Source organism: Oreochromis aureus, linkage group 6, assembly GCF_013358895.1.
Source record: "Oreochromis aureus strain Israel breed Guangdong linkage group 6, ZZ_aureus, whole genome shotgun sequence".
Lineage (NCBI taxonomy): Eukaryota > Metazoa > Chordata > Actinopteri > Cichliformes > Cichlidae > Oreochromis > Oreochromis aureus.
Window position 1 is genome coordinate 42,051,285 of NC_052947.1, and position 16,852 is coordinate 42,068,136.

Below are 16,852 nucleotides of genomic sequence, written 5' to 3' on the forward strand. Positions count from 1 at the left end.
TCAACTTCCTCTGCAATAAAAACATGAATGACAGAAAGAGAGAAGCTTTGCAGAGGAAATGATCGACAACACTGCTGCTCGGGTTTGAGAAAACTGAAGGCGCACACACATTTTAAACTCCTGTTCCAGATGTGTGTATCTCTAATCATGTGTGAATGAAACAAGCCTAACACTGCAGGAGGAGGCGGAGCCACAAAGAGGAGAGTCAGCGTCAGTTTCCAGAAATGAAAGTTAAAGTTAGTGAGAGTAACAGCACAGCTGCAGTCACAGATCTGTGCATTTGTGAAGAAAATCAGACTGAATTCATCTGCTCTTTCTAAACAACTGACTCAAAAACTGGTGAGTACAGCTGATGACATTTACTGTTTAACATGCAGCATTAACACAAAACTTTTCTTTTTATTCATATTTTATTATATGTGTGTGTGTGTGCACATGTATGTTATATAAGTGTATATATCTGTAAATTTGTATATCTTTTGACATGTTCCTGGGGTTATTAAAAAAATACATGTAACAAATTGTAATGAAGGTGAATTTCTGATGAACAGGGCATAAACAATAAGAAAAAATGCAGACATTTAGTTACTAAATAGTGGAAAGGAGGTGGGATTAAATAAGCTCATGCTTCTTCCTACTCATTTTTGAACATGTAAGTTAGTTATAATTATTATTGCTTTGTTTTCCTTTTTTTTGTTTGTCTCTTTTTGACTATTTTAACATGTTCAAAATAAAGATTCAGCACTATACAATTTCACACTGGCATGTCAGAATAATTCAACTGGAGGCTTAAATTAAATTAAACTAGAATAATGTGATCAGCAGTAACATCAATTACATCTACAGGTGCATAATCAACAACACTGAATTAATTTCTTTCTAAACATGTGTTTTTGACACTTTCACTTTAGTTTTCAGAGACGTCTGCTGCCTCAGTCTGACATGTGACAGTTTCAAATCAAAGAAAATAAGTTCAACGTCTCCGAAAAGATTAAGCTCATGTTGTGCCAAGTGCAGGTTACTATAATCAGGTCTGAACCTGCAGGAGGAAACAAACAAAGCCGTTTGAGGTGGGACGGAGCTGAAAGACAGAGCAGCTTCAGAGTCACATTGTTACATTCTGCACCTGTGGTGTCCTAGTTCTGTTTCCTATTGTTGCTGCTCAGACTTTGTTGCATTCTCAATGTAAACCAAATATGTTTAATTAGAGTTGAACTTTTAATGCTCAGACTTCTGTTCTCAGAGTGCAGACATGTCCGCTGCCAGCAATCTGCGAGCTGAAGATCAGTTTCTGTGCTCCATCTGTCTGGAGGTGTTCGCCAATCCAGTCACCACACCATGTGGCCACAACTTCTGCAAAAGATGCATCACTCAGCACTGGGATGTTAATATGCCCAGCCAGTGTCCCATGTGTAAGGAGACGTTCAACACGAGACCTCAGTTGAAGGTCAACACTTTGCTTTCTGGCGTGGTTTCTCAGTTCAAACGAGAAGCTCAGAAGAAAGTCAGCAGCAGCAGCTCAGAGCAACAAGCTGCCAAACCACAACTTCCCTGCAACGTCTTCACTGGAGCCAGACCGAAGGCCCTGAAGTCCTGCCGTGAGACACGCCTGGAGCCTCGTCAACATCTGTACAGAGAGTTGCAAAGAGAGTGTGAGCTAGCGAGAGAGTTAGAGGAAGAGCGACGGCAGGATTTGTTGCTTGAGCTAGAACGAGAGAGTGAGCTAGCGAGAGAGAGACAGCAAGATCTATGGAGCGAGGTAGAAAGAGAGTGTGAGCTAGCGAGAGAGAGACAGCAAGATCTATGGAGCGAGGTAGAAAGAGAGTGTGAGCTAGCGAGAGAGTTAGAGGAAGAGCGACAGCAGGATTTGTTGCTTGAGCTAGAACGAGAGAGTGAGCTAGCGAGAGAGAGAGACAGCAAGATCTATGGAGCGAGGTAGAAAGAGAGTGTGAGCTAGCGAGAGAGTTAGAGGAAGAGCGACAGCAGGATTTGTTGCTTGAGCTAGAACGAGAGAGTGAGCTAGCGAGAGAGAGACAGCAAGATCTATGGAGCGAGGTAGAAAGAGAGTGTGAGCTAGCGAGAGAGTTAGAGGAAGAGCGACAGCAGGATTTGTTGCTTGAGCTAGAACGAGAGAGTGAGCTAGCGAGAGAGAGACAGCAAGATCTATGGAGCGAGCTAGAGATGTAGAGAGACAGAGCAAATATATAGATAGAGTTGATTTAGATTTTCCAAAACCCTTTTATAGATAAAAATAGGCAACTAAAGATTTCAGAACAGAAGTAATAATCCAAACAAAAAAAAATATTTCTTTTTCAAGTGAATATTAAACCAACACCAATGTCTGCTTTTATCGAACATGTAAAGCCAATGATGAAAGTCTGTAGAGTAAATAATCTCACCAAAAGTCAGAACTGCTTCTCCTGGAGCCCAAACACAGACTGTGATCTCCTGAAATCCAGGAAAGAGTGGAACACAGTTTCCCCTTTACAACATACTGGACAATTTCATCATCGCTGGGATTTAAAACAGAGATAAAAGCATTTACAACTACTGCACCATGTAAAACCCTCCATTGTAGATTTCCAGCCTCTTTGGGTCTCCATGTTTTTCATCTGAAACCATTCCCAGATGGTCTCTCCATGCACTCTAAGAAATGAAATGTTATATTTACCTGGTGTTGGCTTTCACTGTAGTATAGTATCACCTCCTGTTCCTGATGCATTGCACAGTGGTGTTTTGTGTATGCCATTTAATTAAAAACTTTGTTGTTACACAGTGCAATCGTCAATTCCTTGATCCAATACAGACTCTCTGCTGAATCACCCATTAATTGTGTTCAAAGTATTCATTCATCAACTTAGAGCACCAAATCACAACAACAGTCGCCTCAAGGTGCTTTATATTGTAAGGTAGACCCTACAATAATACATATAGAGAAAAACTCAACAATCATATGACCCCTTATGAGCAAGCACTTTGGCGACAGTGGGAAGGAAAAACTCCCTTTTGACAGGAAGAAACCTCCGGCAGAACCAGGCTCAGGGAGGGGCGGGGCCATCTGCTGTGACCGGTTGGGGTGAGAGAAGGAAGACAGGATAAAGACATGCTGTGGAAGAGAGACAGAGATTAATAACAAGTAACAAGTATGACAAGTATGATTCAGTGCAGAGAGGTCTATTAACACATGAGGTATGTCGCAATTAAGGGGCTGTAACATTTGAAGGTCGATTACGCCACAGCCGGGTGACGAAGGCTGTCCCAATTCAAAGACCGCTCTAAATGCGGCCGACAAATCCATCTTTCATTTCCCTGAATTTGAAGGATGGGTCGGGTGTATCCTTCGTGGCCCAACCCATCCCAGAATTCATAGCGCGGCCCAGCCAATTCCAGTTTCCAACAATGGCGGCAGCTACTTAGTTTTAATATTACTCTTATTACTCACGAATGGTCACAAAATAAACTTTTACGATATTTTCAGGCGAGAATGTAGCTGTGTAAACTTCAAATATCTGCTCAATTTATCAAGACATCACATGTTTGCAAAAGTGCTCCGACATTTTCTGAGACGTCTGTTACCCACCAGCTCGATATCTGACCGGGAGGTCGAGGCTCACTAGAGCTGGCAAGAACAGCGGATTCCCCTGCGGTCTTTCGCTACTCAGGTTAAACATGATATATATATTATTGTTTGGCTTTTTTCACTGTTTTATTTGTTCCTGAGTTAAAAGGGTTTGGCTGAGATTAAAGTTATAGTTTTTTATCCATCCATTTTCTTCCGCTTACACTCAAAAAAATGAAACGTTGACTTTAATTAAAATTATTTTGTCAACAGGTTCCACGAAATTGCATTGTGTTAGTTTAAAGCAAAAATCTTTAGTTCATCTAATTTTAAAAAACTACTTAAGATTAACAAGAGATATTTAAGACTACCTAAATCAAATTATGTTGTATGAACATAAATGATATATTTACAGGTTAGATAGTTTAGATTAGTTACTTCAACACATTTCTTATTTGTGGCAGTAAAATGTTAAATTTAAGTTAGATTAATTCAAATATTATATTTTCAGCCACCTTGTGCTTTACTAATTAGTTTTACATAAATCTATTTTGTCAACAGGTTCCACACAAATGAATTAAGTACATCCAACTTATTTTTTTAAATTTCTTTTATTGCCAACACATTCAGTGAGCATTTGTGTAAACCCAGTCCAAAATAAAACACAACAGGTCATTAGGGTTAGTAACTAACAGTATGTAGACAGATGCAACATCAAGACTTTAAATTAAATGTCTGTATCTGCCAGAAATAGAAGAAAAAAACATTGAAGACCACATAACATGTTGATAAGATGACACTTGAGTTACGTATATGTGATGCTAGTAAGGTCTGTGGAGTGCTTTTTCTTTTAGTGTCTAAAATGGATAGCAAAGTTGGTATTTGCAATGATTGCTTAGGGTCAGTCCAGTAACACAACGCCAATGAAGTGTTTTCCTTTAACAATGCAAAGTGAAGTGTCCACCTCAACAGCCACAATTAAAAAAATTAATGTTGTAATAATAATAATAATAATAATAATGATAATAATAATAAATAGTCCACTGATATTAGCAATCAAAGAAAATTATATCACCATCCCAAATAAAACTTAAATAAAGCATGCCAGCATTATGGTCTAACAATAAAACAGCTTGTCAGCGTTCAGTTTTTTTTGCAACAGCACAAAAGTAACCATTTAACACTTGCCACCCTCAACTTTTATTTTACCAGTGTTTGGGCCAAAAACTTGGGTTGTAAACATTTTAACATGGAAACAATTGTTCGTCTTTAAAAGTCCATAAAATATACATTCATCCTGCATTCCTAACTTACCCTTATTCTTAGTATGTATTGCAATTACCTTTACAATGCACACAATGTAACACAAACAGAATATGAACATATTTCCACCTCATAACAATATACCTTGAACGCTAATATACACACCACCCTTCAACATTTCTGGTGCAGTATCATCTCTCAATTAAATCCTTTAAATCTCAATACTTTTGATTGTCTCTTACTAGCCCCCCTCCCCCACAAGAGTAAAATCTCTCAAATTGTAGTAGTTTACAAACTTTTCAAAATTTCTCTTAAATGTAATTTTCCCTTTATCTGTCATTTTCAACAAATTACCGTTTTATTCCCATTCAGCCTCTGAAAAACTTCTGTCCATCTGACAGAACATTCATCATCCAAATTAAGGATTGGCTTATTCGTTCAGTTTATTCTTGAGTATCTGTACCTTGGTCAAGAGTCTGCTGACATACAGATGAAGGAAGAGCTTCTGAAGTACTTCAAAGAAAGCTTTCAGTCTCGAGGTTAACTGAGATTCAGTGCATATATCCCACCCATTAAGAGTGCACATGCAGAGGCCATGTCTTCCAGGTCATGCAGAACACCCTAGATGGTTATACCCACATCGGCTGGAGGAGTGCTGACATCAGCTTTTTCAATGGTGAAGATAGCAAGGGTAATTTGTTCCAGCTCCCTCTGAACAGCTGTAGCTGTAGCTTAGACACAAAAACAAAGAAAAATGGCGTCCAGTTAAATTTAAAAAGGAAAAGAAAAAAAAAAAAGAGCCAAAGCTACCCTTTAATGAAGTAAACACAATATTAGGAACATGCACCCCAGTGCGCTACTATTTTAGACTACAGATTCAACAATAAATATAAATAGTTTGGGTATACAAGAAGATTCCCCAAAACATTTAAACAGGTTCCATGCAAATTACAACAACAACAACACTACAACATGCAACAACATTAGTTATTCAAAATTTGGTTTAATACAGATAAAAAACTAAACTAAAATTACCAACCAATTATTCTTTGAAGAGGATGCTTGGGTCTTCATTCAGGTAGAAAGGTAGTGCCCTGAGGACACACTCCCTCCCCTTTTCAATAGTTTGCTTCCGTAGAGAGTGGCAGAGATACAGGAAGAGAAAACAGATATACTTTAGGATGACACAAACTCACATTATACGCAAAATGATGACATATTTACTGCACAGATAGACATGTACACAAGACCAACTAATCATCACATGGACATGAATAGTTAACCTGTTGGGCAGGGTTTCCACCACATTATATATGTCCATAATGGAGGTATAGACAAACTAATACATCATCTTTTTTGCATTCAAAAACTGATCTTTAACATAAAAACATTCACTTATGGTTCAATCCGAAATTGAGGGATCAGATTTTACTTATGTTTAGGTAATTTTAATTTTCCAAAGTTTTGAGTACCAAACTTTGTCTTGCTTAATATAAATGTAAGTACACTGTGCAGCTACCATACACTAGCTGTTTAAATTTGAAAGTGATCTTATTAGCCATAATATTTTGCTACCAACAGAATAATGCACCTTTGTGGTTGGGGCCAAAATTTGTCTAATTTTCTTCACTGCAGCGCCTCCTTTTTTCTTGAAGACTTTTATGAGCTGGTCAGTGTATTGTTCAAGTTGTGCAAAAAGCCTTGGAACAAGTGGAGCAGTAGTAATCCTCACAAATTCTGCTTCCACCTGAAAACATGTCAACAAACACAACATACTGTACTGTAAATATACATACTATATGTACACATATACATACTTTATAACTGAAACTAATGTAGAAAGACCTCATTAAAGCTATAATTTTAACACAAACATTTACACAAAATGCTAATGGAGCCATTACAGCTTTTATTGTTATATATCAAGTTCCAAAAAATATTGATCACAGCTGATCTGAAAAGAATTTCATACCTCAGGCCCTTGAACTGCAACCTTTACAATGGTTCAGATCTGGAGAAGAAATAACAGGGGCATTGAATGGGTCACTAAAGAAAAATTAACTTATAAAACAGTTTTGTTTTTAAAAGTATAACAGTTCACATACCACATACAAGCTCAGCGGTACCACATACACCACATCAGTATAGGAGGGAGCAGGTAAAGGCAGGATCTGAAATTTATACAGTAAAACAAGAAATTCATTACTTAATTTCAAGAAGCAAATTATTGATTGAATTACAACTAAATAAAATACTACTCAGAAGAAAAGCAAGAGATTGACACTGCCATGTGCTAACTTTCTATAGAAGCAATTATCACCAGGTCTGTCGGCCTCCATTGTCTGTCCACTCATATGTCGTGAATAATTTTATTTAAAAAAGTAAGTGTGTGATTTAACAAACTGTAATTTATAACTATGCTGATCTGTATCACTCCTAGGAAACATGCTGTATTTACAGACCATTTTTACATAATACAGATTACTGATAGAGCATAACAATGGTGTCACAGTGGCTTTCGCCCTCGACTTTTTGGATTTTAAATGTCACTTTATGCTATCCTTGCTATCCTATTCGATATTTATGACTCTCGGATTACAGTAAAGGAATCCCAAGAAAGCAAATGAAAAAAATAACCCCATGAACCCCTGTAGCTAATCCCTTAATAAAACCAAAAACAATAAAAATGTTTCTTACACAGTCCACAAAATAAGCATGTTAAGCATGTCCAGGACCCAGTAAAACTAATGTAGAACAAGCGCGCGCATAAGCGATATAACATGTCTTATAAGACAAACGCAAAAATATAACCATGCTCGACATGTAGATACTAAACAACACAGTCAAAGAAAAAGTGGTCTTACCTCTCAAAGAAACAGCAGCTTGGCGCCAAAACAACGTTTTTAAGTTAAATTTGAAGTCTTATGCATGAGCAGGCCCAAGCCGTGAAACCTTGTTGTTCTTCGCGGTTTCATTACAACTGTTTTTGCATTACTGCCACCTTGTGGATATACAAAGTATATCGATCCTAATTGACTTAACTTAAATGTTATACCATCAAGTAACACATTAGTATTATGTACAGTGAATAATAGACACAATTACGTAGACTTGATTAGAAAAACATATGTTAACTTAACAAAAACATATATTTTAAGTAAAATGAAAATAAATAATTAATATACACTGAACAATCCACCTCATTCATTTTTTTGAGTGTATCCGGGGCCGGGTCACGGGGGCAGCAGCCTAAGCAGAGAAGCCCAGACCTCCCTCTCCCCAGCCACCTCCTCCAGCTTGTCTGGGGGAACACCAACGCATTCCCAGGCCAGCCGAGAGATATAATCTCTCCAACATCTCCTGGGTCTGCCCTGGGGCCTCCTACTGGTGGGGCATGCACAGAACACCTCACCTGGAGGCCACCACCCGATGAAGCCAACAGAACCACATCATCCGCAAAAAGCAGAGATGAGATTCTGAGACCACCCAAGTGAAAGCCTTCCACCACTTGGCTACGCCTAGAAATTCTATCCATAAAAATTATAAACAGAATCGGTGACAAAGGGCAGTCCTGGCGGAGCCCATCACCCACCAGGAACGAGTCCAACTTATTGCCAGCTATGCAGACCAAGCTCTTGCAATGGTTGTATAGGGATCGAACGGCCCATAGCAATGGGACAGGCACCCCATACTCCCGCAGCACCTCCCACAGGACACCCCGAGTGACATGGTTGAATGCCTTCTCCAAGTCCACAAAACACATGGAGACTGGTTGGGCAAACTCCCACGCACCCTTGAGTATCCTTGAGAAGATAAAGAGCGGGTTCCACGAACAGGACGAAATCTGCATTGTTCCTCCAGTACAGGGATCAACTAACGGACGGACTCTCCTTTCAAGCACCCTGGCATACACTTTCCCAGGGAGGCTGACAAGTGTGATCCCCCTGTAGTTGGAACACACCCTCCGGTCCACCTTCTTAAAAATGGGGACCACCACCCTGGTCTGCCAGTCCAGGGGTACCGCCCCTGATCTCCACGCAACATTGCAGAGGCGTGTCAACCAGTACAGCGCTACAACACCCTAAGACTTTAGGAACCTCAACCAACCCAGGGGCTCTGCCGCCAAGGAGTTGTTTAACTGCCTCAGTAACCTCACACCCGGAGATTGATGGGTCATCCCCCTCATTCCCAGACTCTTACTCCTCCACGGAAGAAGTGTCAGTGGGATTAAGGAGGTCCTTGAAGTATTACTTCCACCGCCCGACAATTTTCTCAGTCGAAGTCAGCAGCACTCCACCCGCACTATACACAGTGCAGGTAGAGCACCACTTTCCCCTCATGAGTCACCTGACGGTTTGCCAGAATCTCTTCGAGGGAGTCCGAAAGTCTTTTTCCATGGCCTCTCCAAACTCCTCCCACACCCGAGTTTTTGCTTCAGCAACTGCCCACGCCGCGTTCCGCTTGGCCTGTCGATACCTGTCAGCTGCCTCCGGAGTCCCACAGGCTAACCAAGCCCGATCGGACTCCTTCTTCAGCCTGGTGGCTTCCTTTACCCCTGGTGTCCACCATTTGGTTCGGGGGTTACCACCATGACAGGCACCAACCACTTTGTGGCCACAGCTCAGTGCAGCAGCTTCGGCAATGGAGATGCTGAACATGGTCAGTTCAGACCTAATGTCCCCAGTCTCCCTCAGAATGCTGTTGAAGCAGATATGTGCCTTGAAGATCTTGCTGACCGGGGCCTCTGCTACGCGTTCCCAGCGCATCCTCACTAAATGTTTAGGAGCGCCGGGTCTGTGCAGCGTCCCCCCCCACCTCATCCAACTCACCACCAGGTGGTGATCGGTTGACAGCTCAGCCCCTCTCTTTACCTGAGTGTCCAGAACATATGGCCACAGGTCTGATGACAGGATTACAAAATCGATCACCAACCTGCGGCCTAGAGCATCCTGGTGCCACATGCACTTATGGACAATCTTATGTTTGAACATGGTGTTCGTTATGGCCAAACTGTGGTTTTCACAGAAGTCCAGTAACAAAACACCACTCGGGTTCAGATTAGGGAGGCCATTCCTCCCAGTCACGCCCCTCCAGGTCTCACTGCCCTTGCCCACATGAGCATTGAAGTCTCCCAGTAGGACAACAGAGTCTCCAGGCGAAGCAACCTCCAGCATCCTCCTCACGGACTCCAAAGAGGCTGGGTACTCTGAGCTGTCACTCGGCGCATAAGCTCAGATGATAGTCAGGACTCGTTCCCCGACCCGAAGGCGCAGGGAGCAAACCCTGTCATCCACTGGAGCCCCAATGTACAGGCAGCAACGCGAGGAGATACTAGAATACCCACCCCAGCCCGCCACCTCTCACCGGGGGCAAATCCAGACTAAGACAGAGTCCAGCCCCTCTCCAGGAGACTGGTTCCAACACCATGCATTGAGAGGTACCGACTATATCTAATCGGTACCTCTCAACCTCACACACTAACTCAGTTTCCTTCCCTACCAGAGAGGTGACATTCCATGTCCCAATTACCAGTCTTGGTAACTGGGGATCAGTCCTCCAGGCCCTCCATTCCTGGCTGCTGCCCGGCACACGATGCATCGGACACCAACGGCACCTCCTGTGGATGGTGGGTCTGCAGGAGGATGGGCCGATGTCCCCTTTTCGGGCTGTGCCTGGCGGGCCCCATGGACTAAGGCCTGGCCACCAGATGCTCGCCCTCGGGCACCCTCCCAGGGCCTGGCTCCATGGTGGGGCCCCGGTAAAACTGTTCCCTCGTTTTCACATAAGGGTCTTCAGAATTGCTCTTTGTCTGTTCCTCTCCTAGGACCAATTTGCCATGGGAGACCCTACCAGGGGCAGAAACCCCGGACAACATAGCCCCTGGGATCCCTGGGACACACAAACCCCACCACCACGATAAGGTAGCAATTCGCAGAGGGAATAAACACTGAATAAGCAGCTGAATAAACGTCAAACAGAAAACTGAATAAACAGAAGCGTGAGATGGTCGAGAATTTACTTCAATGTCCTGTTATATTTTAAATAGCAAGGAGCAGGTGGCTGAGTTTATTAAACTCCATGAACACAGTTGGTGACACAAATCTGAAGGGTAGACCATCCCATTTCACAGCCTCACACTTCCGGCCTTCTTGGCCTTTAAAGGACCCGGCCCACGTAGACTGCGAAGGCTGGGTCCAATATAGGAGAAATCTGTTCTCTCTTTTTAGTCCCTGTCAGTACTCTTGCTGCAGCATTTTGTATTAACTGGACATATCCTGGTCAAAAATGACTCCAAGGTTCCTCACAGTGTTACTGGAGGCCAAGGTAATGCCATCCAGAGTAAGAATCTGGTTAGATACCATATTTCTAAGATTTTCAGGGCCAAATACATTAACCTCAGTTTGATCTGAATTAAGAAGCAGAAAGTTAGATGCCATCCAGGTCTTTATGTCTTTAAGACATTCCTGCAGTTTAACTAATTGGTGTGTGTTATCTGGCTTCATGGACAGATAGAGCTGCGTGTCATCTGCATACTGCACTACTGCCACCTTGAAGGCCTGTGGTACATAGCCGATTATTAGAGATAGGTTGATCATATTTAAGATTGAAGCATTAATTAATGGCAGGACTTCTTTGAGCAGTTTTGTAGGAATGGGGTCTAAAAGACACGTTGATGGTTTGGAGGAAGTAATTATTGAAGTTAACTCAGAAAGATCAATTGGAGAAAAAGAGTCTAAATGAATATCAATGGTACTAAGAGTAGCTGTAGATGATATTACATCTGTGGGATGATTATGAGTCATTTTTTCTCTAATCACTGTGAAGGTTCTCAGTCATCCAGGTCATCGTAGTCTACGGAGCTTGGAAAGAAAAGCGTCTGGACTTTGTTTGTGAAGAAGTTCAAAGTCATTACTTAGTCACTGTTAAAAGAATGGTTGGCTCAACAGTGCTCTGACTGTTTGTCAGCCTGGCTACAGTGCTGAAGAGAAACCTGGGGTTGTTCTTATTTTCGTCAATCAGTGACGAATAGTAAGATGTTCTGGCTTTGCGGAGGGCTTTCTTATAAAGCAGCAAACTATTTCTCCAGGCTAAATGATGATCCTCTAAATTTGTGACGCGCCATTTCCTCTCCAGCTTACGAGTTATCTGCTTTAGGCTACGTGTTTGAGAATTATACCACGGAGTCAGGTACTTCTGATTTGAAAATTTCTTTTTCAGAGGAAGAGATTTGTACGCAGTTAAGTGAAATTATTAACAAGATAATTGACCTCTGTTGGAGTAGCGTTCAGGTACTGAAGAAGATAATCCCCTGCACCTCCATTTAAACTAACATACTCATCCGGCTGCAACCAGGTTTCTGTAAGGCAGAGTAAATCAATTTGTTGATCAATTATTAAGTCATGTACTAACAGAGACTTGGAGGAGAGAGACCTAATATTTAATAATCCACATTTCACTGTTTTACTCTTTGGTTCAGATGTGGATACTGTATTGTTCTTTCTTTGTGATTTTTTATGTTTAAGTTGTTTATTGCTGGTTTTAGTTTGTTTTTGTCTTTTGGGAGCTGACACAGTCTCTATGGAGATGGGTTTTTGGGGGTAGCAGGAGGAGAGAAGCTGCAGAGAGGCGTGTAAGACTGCAACTCTGCTTCCTGGTCCCAACTCTGGATAGTCATATTTTGGGGGGTTTAATAAATTGGTCCATATTTCTAGAAATGAGAGCTGCTCCATCCAAAGTGGGATGGATGCCGTCTCTCCTAACAAGACCAGGTTTCCCCTAGAAGGTTTGCCAATTATCTATGAAGCCCACATCGTTTCTGGGACACCACTCAGACAGCCAGCAATTTAAGGAGAACATGCGGCTAAACACGTCACTCCTGGTCTGATTGGGGGGGCAGAGAAAACTACAGTCCGACATTGTTTTGGCAAAGTTACACACCGATTCAATATTGATTTTAGTGACCTCCGATTGGCGTAACTGGGTGTCATTACTGCCGACGTGAATTATGATGTTACTGTATTTACGTTTACCCTTAGCCAGCAGTTTTAAATTTCCTTCAATGTCGCCTGCTCTGGCCCCTGGAAGACAATTGACTATGGTTGCCGGTGTCTCTAGCTTCACATGTCTGAGAACAGAATCACCAGTTACCAGAGTTTGACCCCCGGCGGGTGTGTCGCCGAGTGGGGAAAAACGGTTAGACACATGAACAGGTTGGTGGTGTACCTGGGGCTTCTGTTTAAGACTATGTTTCCTCCTCACCGTCACCCAGCCATCCTGTTTTCCTGGCTGCTCAGGACAATCTGCTGGGGGACAGCTAGCGGGGCCTACGCTACCTTCGGCTACAGGGGCCTGATTAGCTACGTGTTTGTCAAGTCTACAATTCAGTGATCCTGGCCTTTAGAGCTGAAAATAGGCTACATTTATTACAAGTATCATTACTGCTAAAACAGGGCAAGGAGTAACTAACCATCTGACACAATGAGCAGGAAAGTGTAGGCAGGACAGGTGAAGAGGCCATGCTGCTAGCGAGTCGGCTACGAGCTAAGCTAAGCTAGCAAATTCATAAAGACACAGTGAGTAAATAATTCAATTCAATTCAATTCAATTCAATTCAATGTTATTTATACAGCGCCAAATCACAACAACAGTCACCTCAAGGCGCTTTATATTGTAAGGTAGAACCTACAATAATAGATACTGTGAACATAATTAGTGGGTGAATCAACAGGGAGTGTACTTTGGATAAAGCACGTGAAGATTAGACTATGAAATAGGACATTATTGGCTACTATACCTGATCATAATATATTGCCTTATAGGTTGGAGAACATTGAGAACACTGTTTAATTGGTTTAAATTTGATTTGACAGATCAAGGTTATTTTGTGTCATTCATTAACTATCATTTTGAACAAATAAAGGTTACACCTGGGGTTCCTCAGGGCTCTGTTCTTGGACTGCTTTTGTTTAATATCAATATGCCTGCTTTAGCTGGGATTATGGAGCATTATGTCATCCGGGGAAGGGTGGTTTTTTCGGAGTTTGTCTTGTTTTGCATGAGTTGCTGTGTTTTAGTTCTTTTGGTTTTTGCATGCTTGTTTTTATTGTGACACGCCTGTTTGACTTGTTCCTGGGAGACACCCCAACCTAGACACTAAATAATCTCACCTGTTAGTGTTTATGCATTTAACGGACTCTAGCACTAACCAATCAGGACAAGCCTGGCAGGCATCTAAGACCAGTGTGTGAATGTGTGTGTGAATGGGTGGATGTCTGGATATGTAAAGCGCTTTGGGGTCCTTAGGGACTAGAAAGCGCTATATAAATACAGGCCATTTACCATTTACCAATGAGGGGGCCTGGCAGGAGGGATGAATTCAAATTCTTGTTGCCCCTTGCCAGGGTTGTTTTATCGTTTCTCTCATTCCTCCGGCTGTATCTTCCTACTTAAAGCTGTGTCTTGAGTTTCATGGAGACCTGCCGGAGAGTCCTCCATTTTGGATCCTATTGCTGCCTCCCTCACACACACCATCATGACAATCATATTACAAAAACTTTGAAATCATTGCATTGGCTTCCTGTATGTAAAAGGACTGATTTGGAAATACTGTTAATGGTTTATGAAGCACTAAATGGTCTTGGGCCTAAACACGTTGCTAAGTTACTTGAGGGCTATGAGGCTTCGAAGCCTCTTAGTTCCTCGGGAACAGGCTTACTTAATATTCCAGGAGCTCAGACCAAACAAGGTGAGACAGCATTTAGTGTTTATGCTTTGGATAAAGCACGCATACCGAGGGCCCCTCGGACCCTCCAGCAGAGGCAGAAGGCTGAACGGGCCCCTCGGACCCTCCAGTGGGGGCAGAAGGCTGAACGGGCCCCTCGGACCCTCCAGTGGAGGCAGAAGGCTGAACGGGCTCCTTGGACCCTCCAGCGGAGGCAGAAGGCTGAACAGGCCCCTCGGACCCTCCAGTGGAGGCAGAAGGCTGAACAGGCTCCTCGGACCCTCCAGCAGGAACAGGCGGCTGAATAAATGACTGAGAAGGTAACTGAGCAGGTGACTGAGCTGATAGGTGAGCTAATGTTTGAGCTATGGACAGAAGTTTAAGATGTATTGACTGTTGTAACGATAGTAGTAATGGTGGGTGAGGTGGTGGATGAGCAGATGGCTGACCTAGGTCTTCTGAGCCTACGGAGCCTGAAGAAAACTGCTGGATGGGCTCACCTGAGCCTCCAGCGAGGACAGAAACAGATGCGGGGGCCTGCTGAGCAATAGCTGCTCCCACCCGAGGAGTAGGTCTGGGTGCGGAGGCAGGCTGTGGCTTGGCTGGCCCCACCCTGGGAACCGGAACAGGCACCGGCGACGGCTGGGCAGCTGCTGTCCCCACCCGAGGAACTGTTACGGGTGTAGTATCTTTACCACTACGTTTAATAGTCTTTACAGTCTTAGGTTTAGTAGTGTGCACAGTCTCAGAAAAACAGACTTGGCAAGCTTGGGTTTTAAATTGTTACCACCCCATCGAGCAGACATTGAACTAAAAATCTCAGAAGAAAGCTTATTGTGATTAACTAGCGCGGGAGGATTTAAACCAAAACTGGCCTCCCAATCCAAATCATCGTCGAGAAAAGAAATCCCGAAAGTGTCTGAGGTGAGTTCATAGTCTTTACTGTTTATCAGCTCAGGCCGAGTGTGGAAAATATGGTCCTTTTGACTCACCACTGTAGGTTGCTCAGAAATGTCCATGTGAGCGTGAGCGTCGCTTCCTTTGGGCAGAAGAAGTGGGCGAGGTGAACAGCTGAGCCTCGGATGCGCAGAATGGCGACACCGAGGATGGAGCGTGAGCGTCTGAGGAAATGTGGAGGACTCCCAACTGAAGCGGCCACATCTTGAGTGCCAGCGGAGCAACAGGTGAAGACTTTTGGCAGCTCCGGGGACCGCCGAGAGCCAGCCAAGTTCCATGGAAAATGCGCCCAACATCAGGGGTGAGCCATGGCTTCCAGCGGAGTTCCTCCTCCAGCTGAGCAAAGGCTGCCCAGCGTCGCTCCTGAAGTTCAGTGTCTGCTGGGTCCATAGTATGGTCGTGATCTTCTGTCATGTGCAGGCTGTGTGCAGGCAGGAAAAATACCCAAAATGCAGACTCACGGAAACAAAAGGTGAACTTAAATACAGCTTTAACGCTGGACGGTAAACAGAAAACTGGCTGAACTAGAATACAAAATGAACTAACTCGGCAGGCTGGCAGACAGAACACACAGTACAAGATGATAGTAGATCGCGACACGGACAGATGAAAACACAGGGCTTATATACACAGAGGGAGCTACAGGGAATGAGAGACAGGAGCGAAACAAATCAGGGCTGACGAGACAAAGGAAGCAAAACCAGATGCATTAACATGAGACACGGACTTTCAAAGTAAAACAGGAAACACAGACTGAACTTACAGACACAGACTCACAAGCAGGCACTGCAACAGAGGGAAACAGAGACGTGGGACCAGGACAGACACAGACACTGACTGGACACAGAATAGAGGGAGTAAGGAAACCAAAACTTGAGAACCACCTAATCACACACAAAGAAGAACTGGGGAAAAAAAGAAATGCAAAACAGAAACCAAAACCTTCACAAAAATAAACTAAGATAAGAACACAAATAAAAAGGTACAAAACAGAAACCACTGGGTCAACGACCCAGGTACCCTAACACCCTCAAACCTGCAGTGTGTGGAATCTATTAGCTTTTTAAAATCAGGGCTGAAATCTTTGTCTTTTTGTAGCTTTTATGTTAACTTTTAACTTAAACTTTTAAATTATTGCATTCTTGATTTTAATGTTTGCCTTTTCTATATATTTGGGATTGTTTTGTCTTCGTGAACCACGCTGAAGTGCTTTTGTATGTGTTATATAAATAAAGTTGACTTTGTCAGATGGATTTTCTTCAATCACTGATGAATAGTAAGATGTTCTAGCTTTAGAAGGACTTTTTTACAGACCTTCAACTGATATCGCTTCAGTCCAGCGCATGCACTTT

The 16,852-nt window shown here is 42.8% G+C and overlaps 1 protein-coding gene and 1 long non-coding RNA gene across 5 annotated transcripts; one reads left to right on the plus strand and one right to left on the minus strand.

Annotated features, from left to right (window-relative positions):
* Positions 1–152: 152 nt before the first annotated feature.
* On the plus strand, positions 153–2,776 carry LOC116316239 (E3 ubiquitin/ISG15 ligase TRIM25-like). Of its 4 annotated transcripts, none has more exons than XM_039613650.1 (3): positions 153–339; positions 1,244–1,759; positions 1,814–2,776. In XM_039613650.1, the coding sequence occupies exons 2-3, from the start codon at positions 1,253–1,255 to the stop codon at positions 1,937–1,939; spliced, it is 633 nt and encodes a 210-aa protein (XP_039469584.1). In that variant the 5' UTR covers positions 153–339; positions 1,244–1,252; the 3' UTR covers positions 1,940–2,776. The 4 variants fall into 4 exon arrangements, 3 of the variants coding, with proteins under 3 accessions (XP_039469584.1, XP_039469585.1, XP_031590622.2); XM_039613651.1 differs by having other exon boundaries at positions 154–339; positions 1,244–1,693; positions 1,868–2,776; XR_005613428.1 differs by having other exon boundaries at positions 193–339; positions 1,244–2,055; positions 2,176–2,776.
* Positions 2,777–6,427: 3,651 nt separating this feature from the next.
* Positions 6,428–7,737, minus strand: LOC120440670. Its single transcript, XR_005613434.1, has 4 exons — positions 7,687–7,737; positions 6,928–6,993; positions 6,795–6,833; positions 6,428–6,569 (listed from the first exon to the last, which is right to left on the minus strand). It is a non-coding gene; the product is annotated as an uncharacterized LOC120440670 (long non-coding RNA).
* Positions 7,738–16,852: the final 9,115 nt, after the last annotated feature.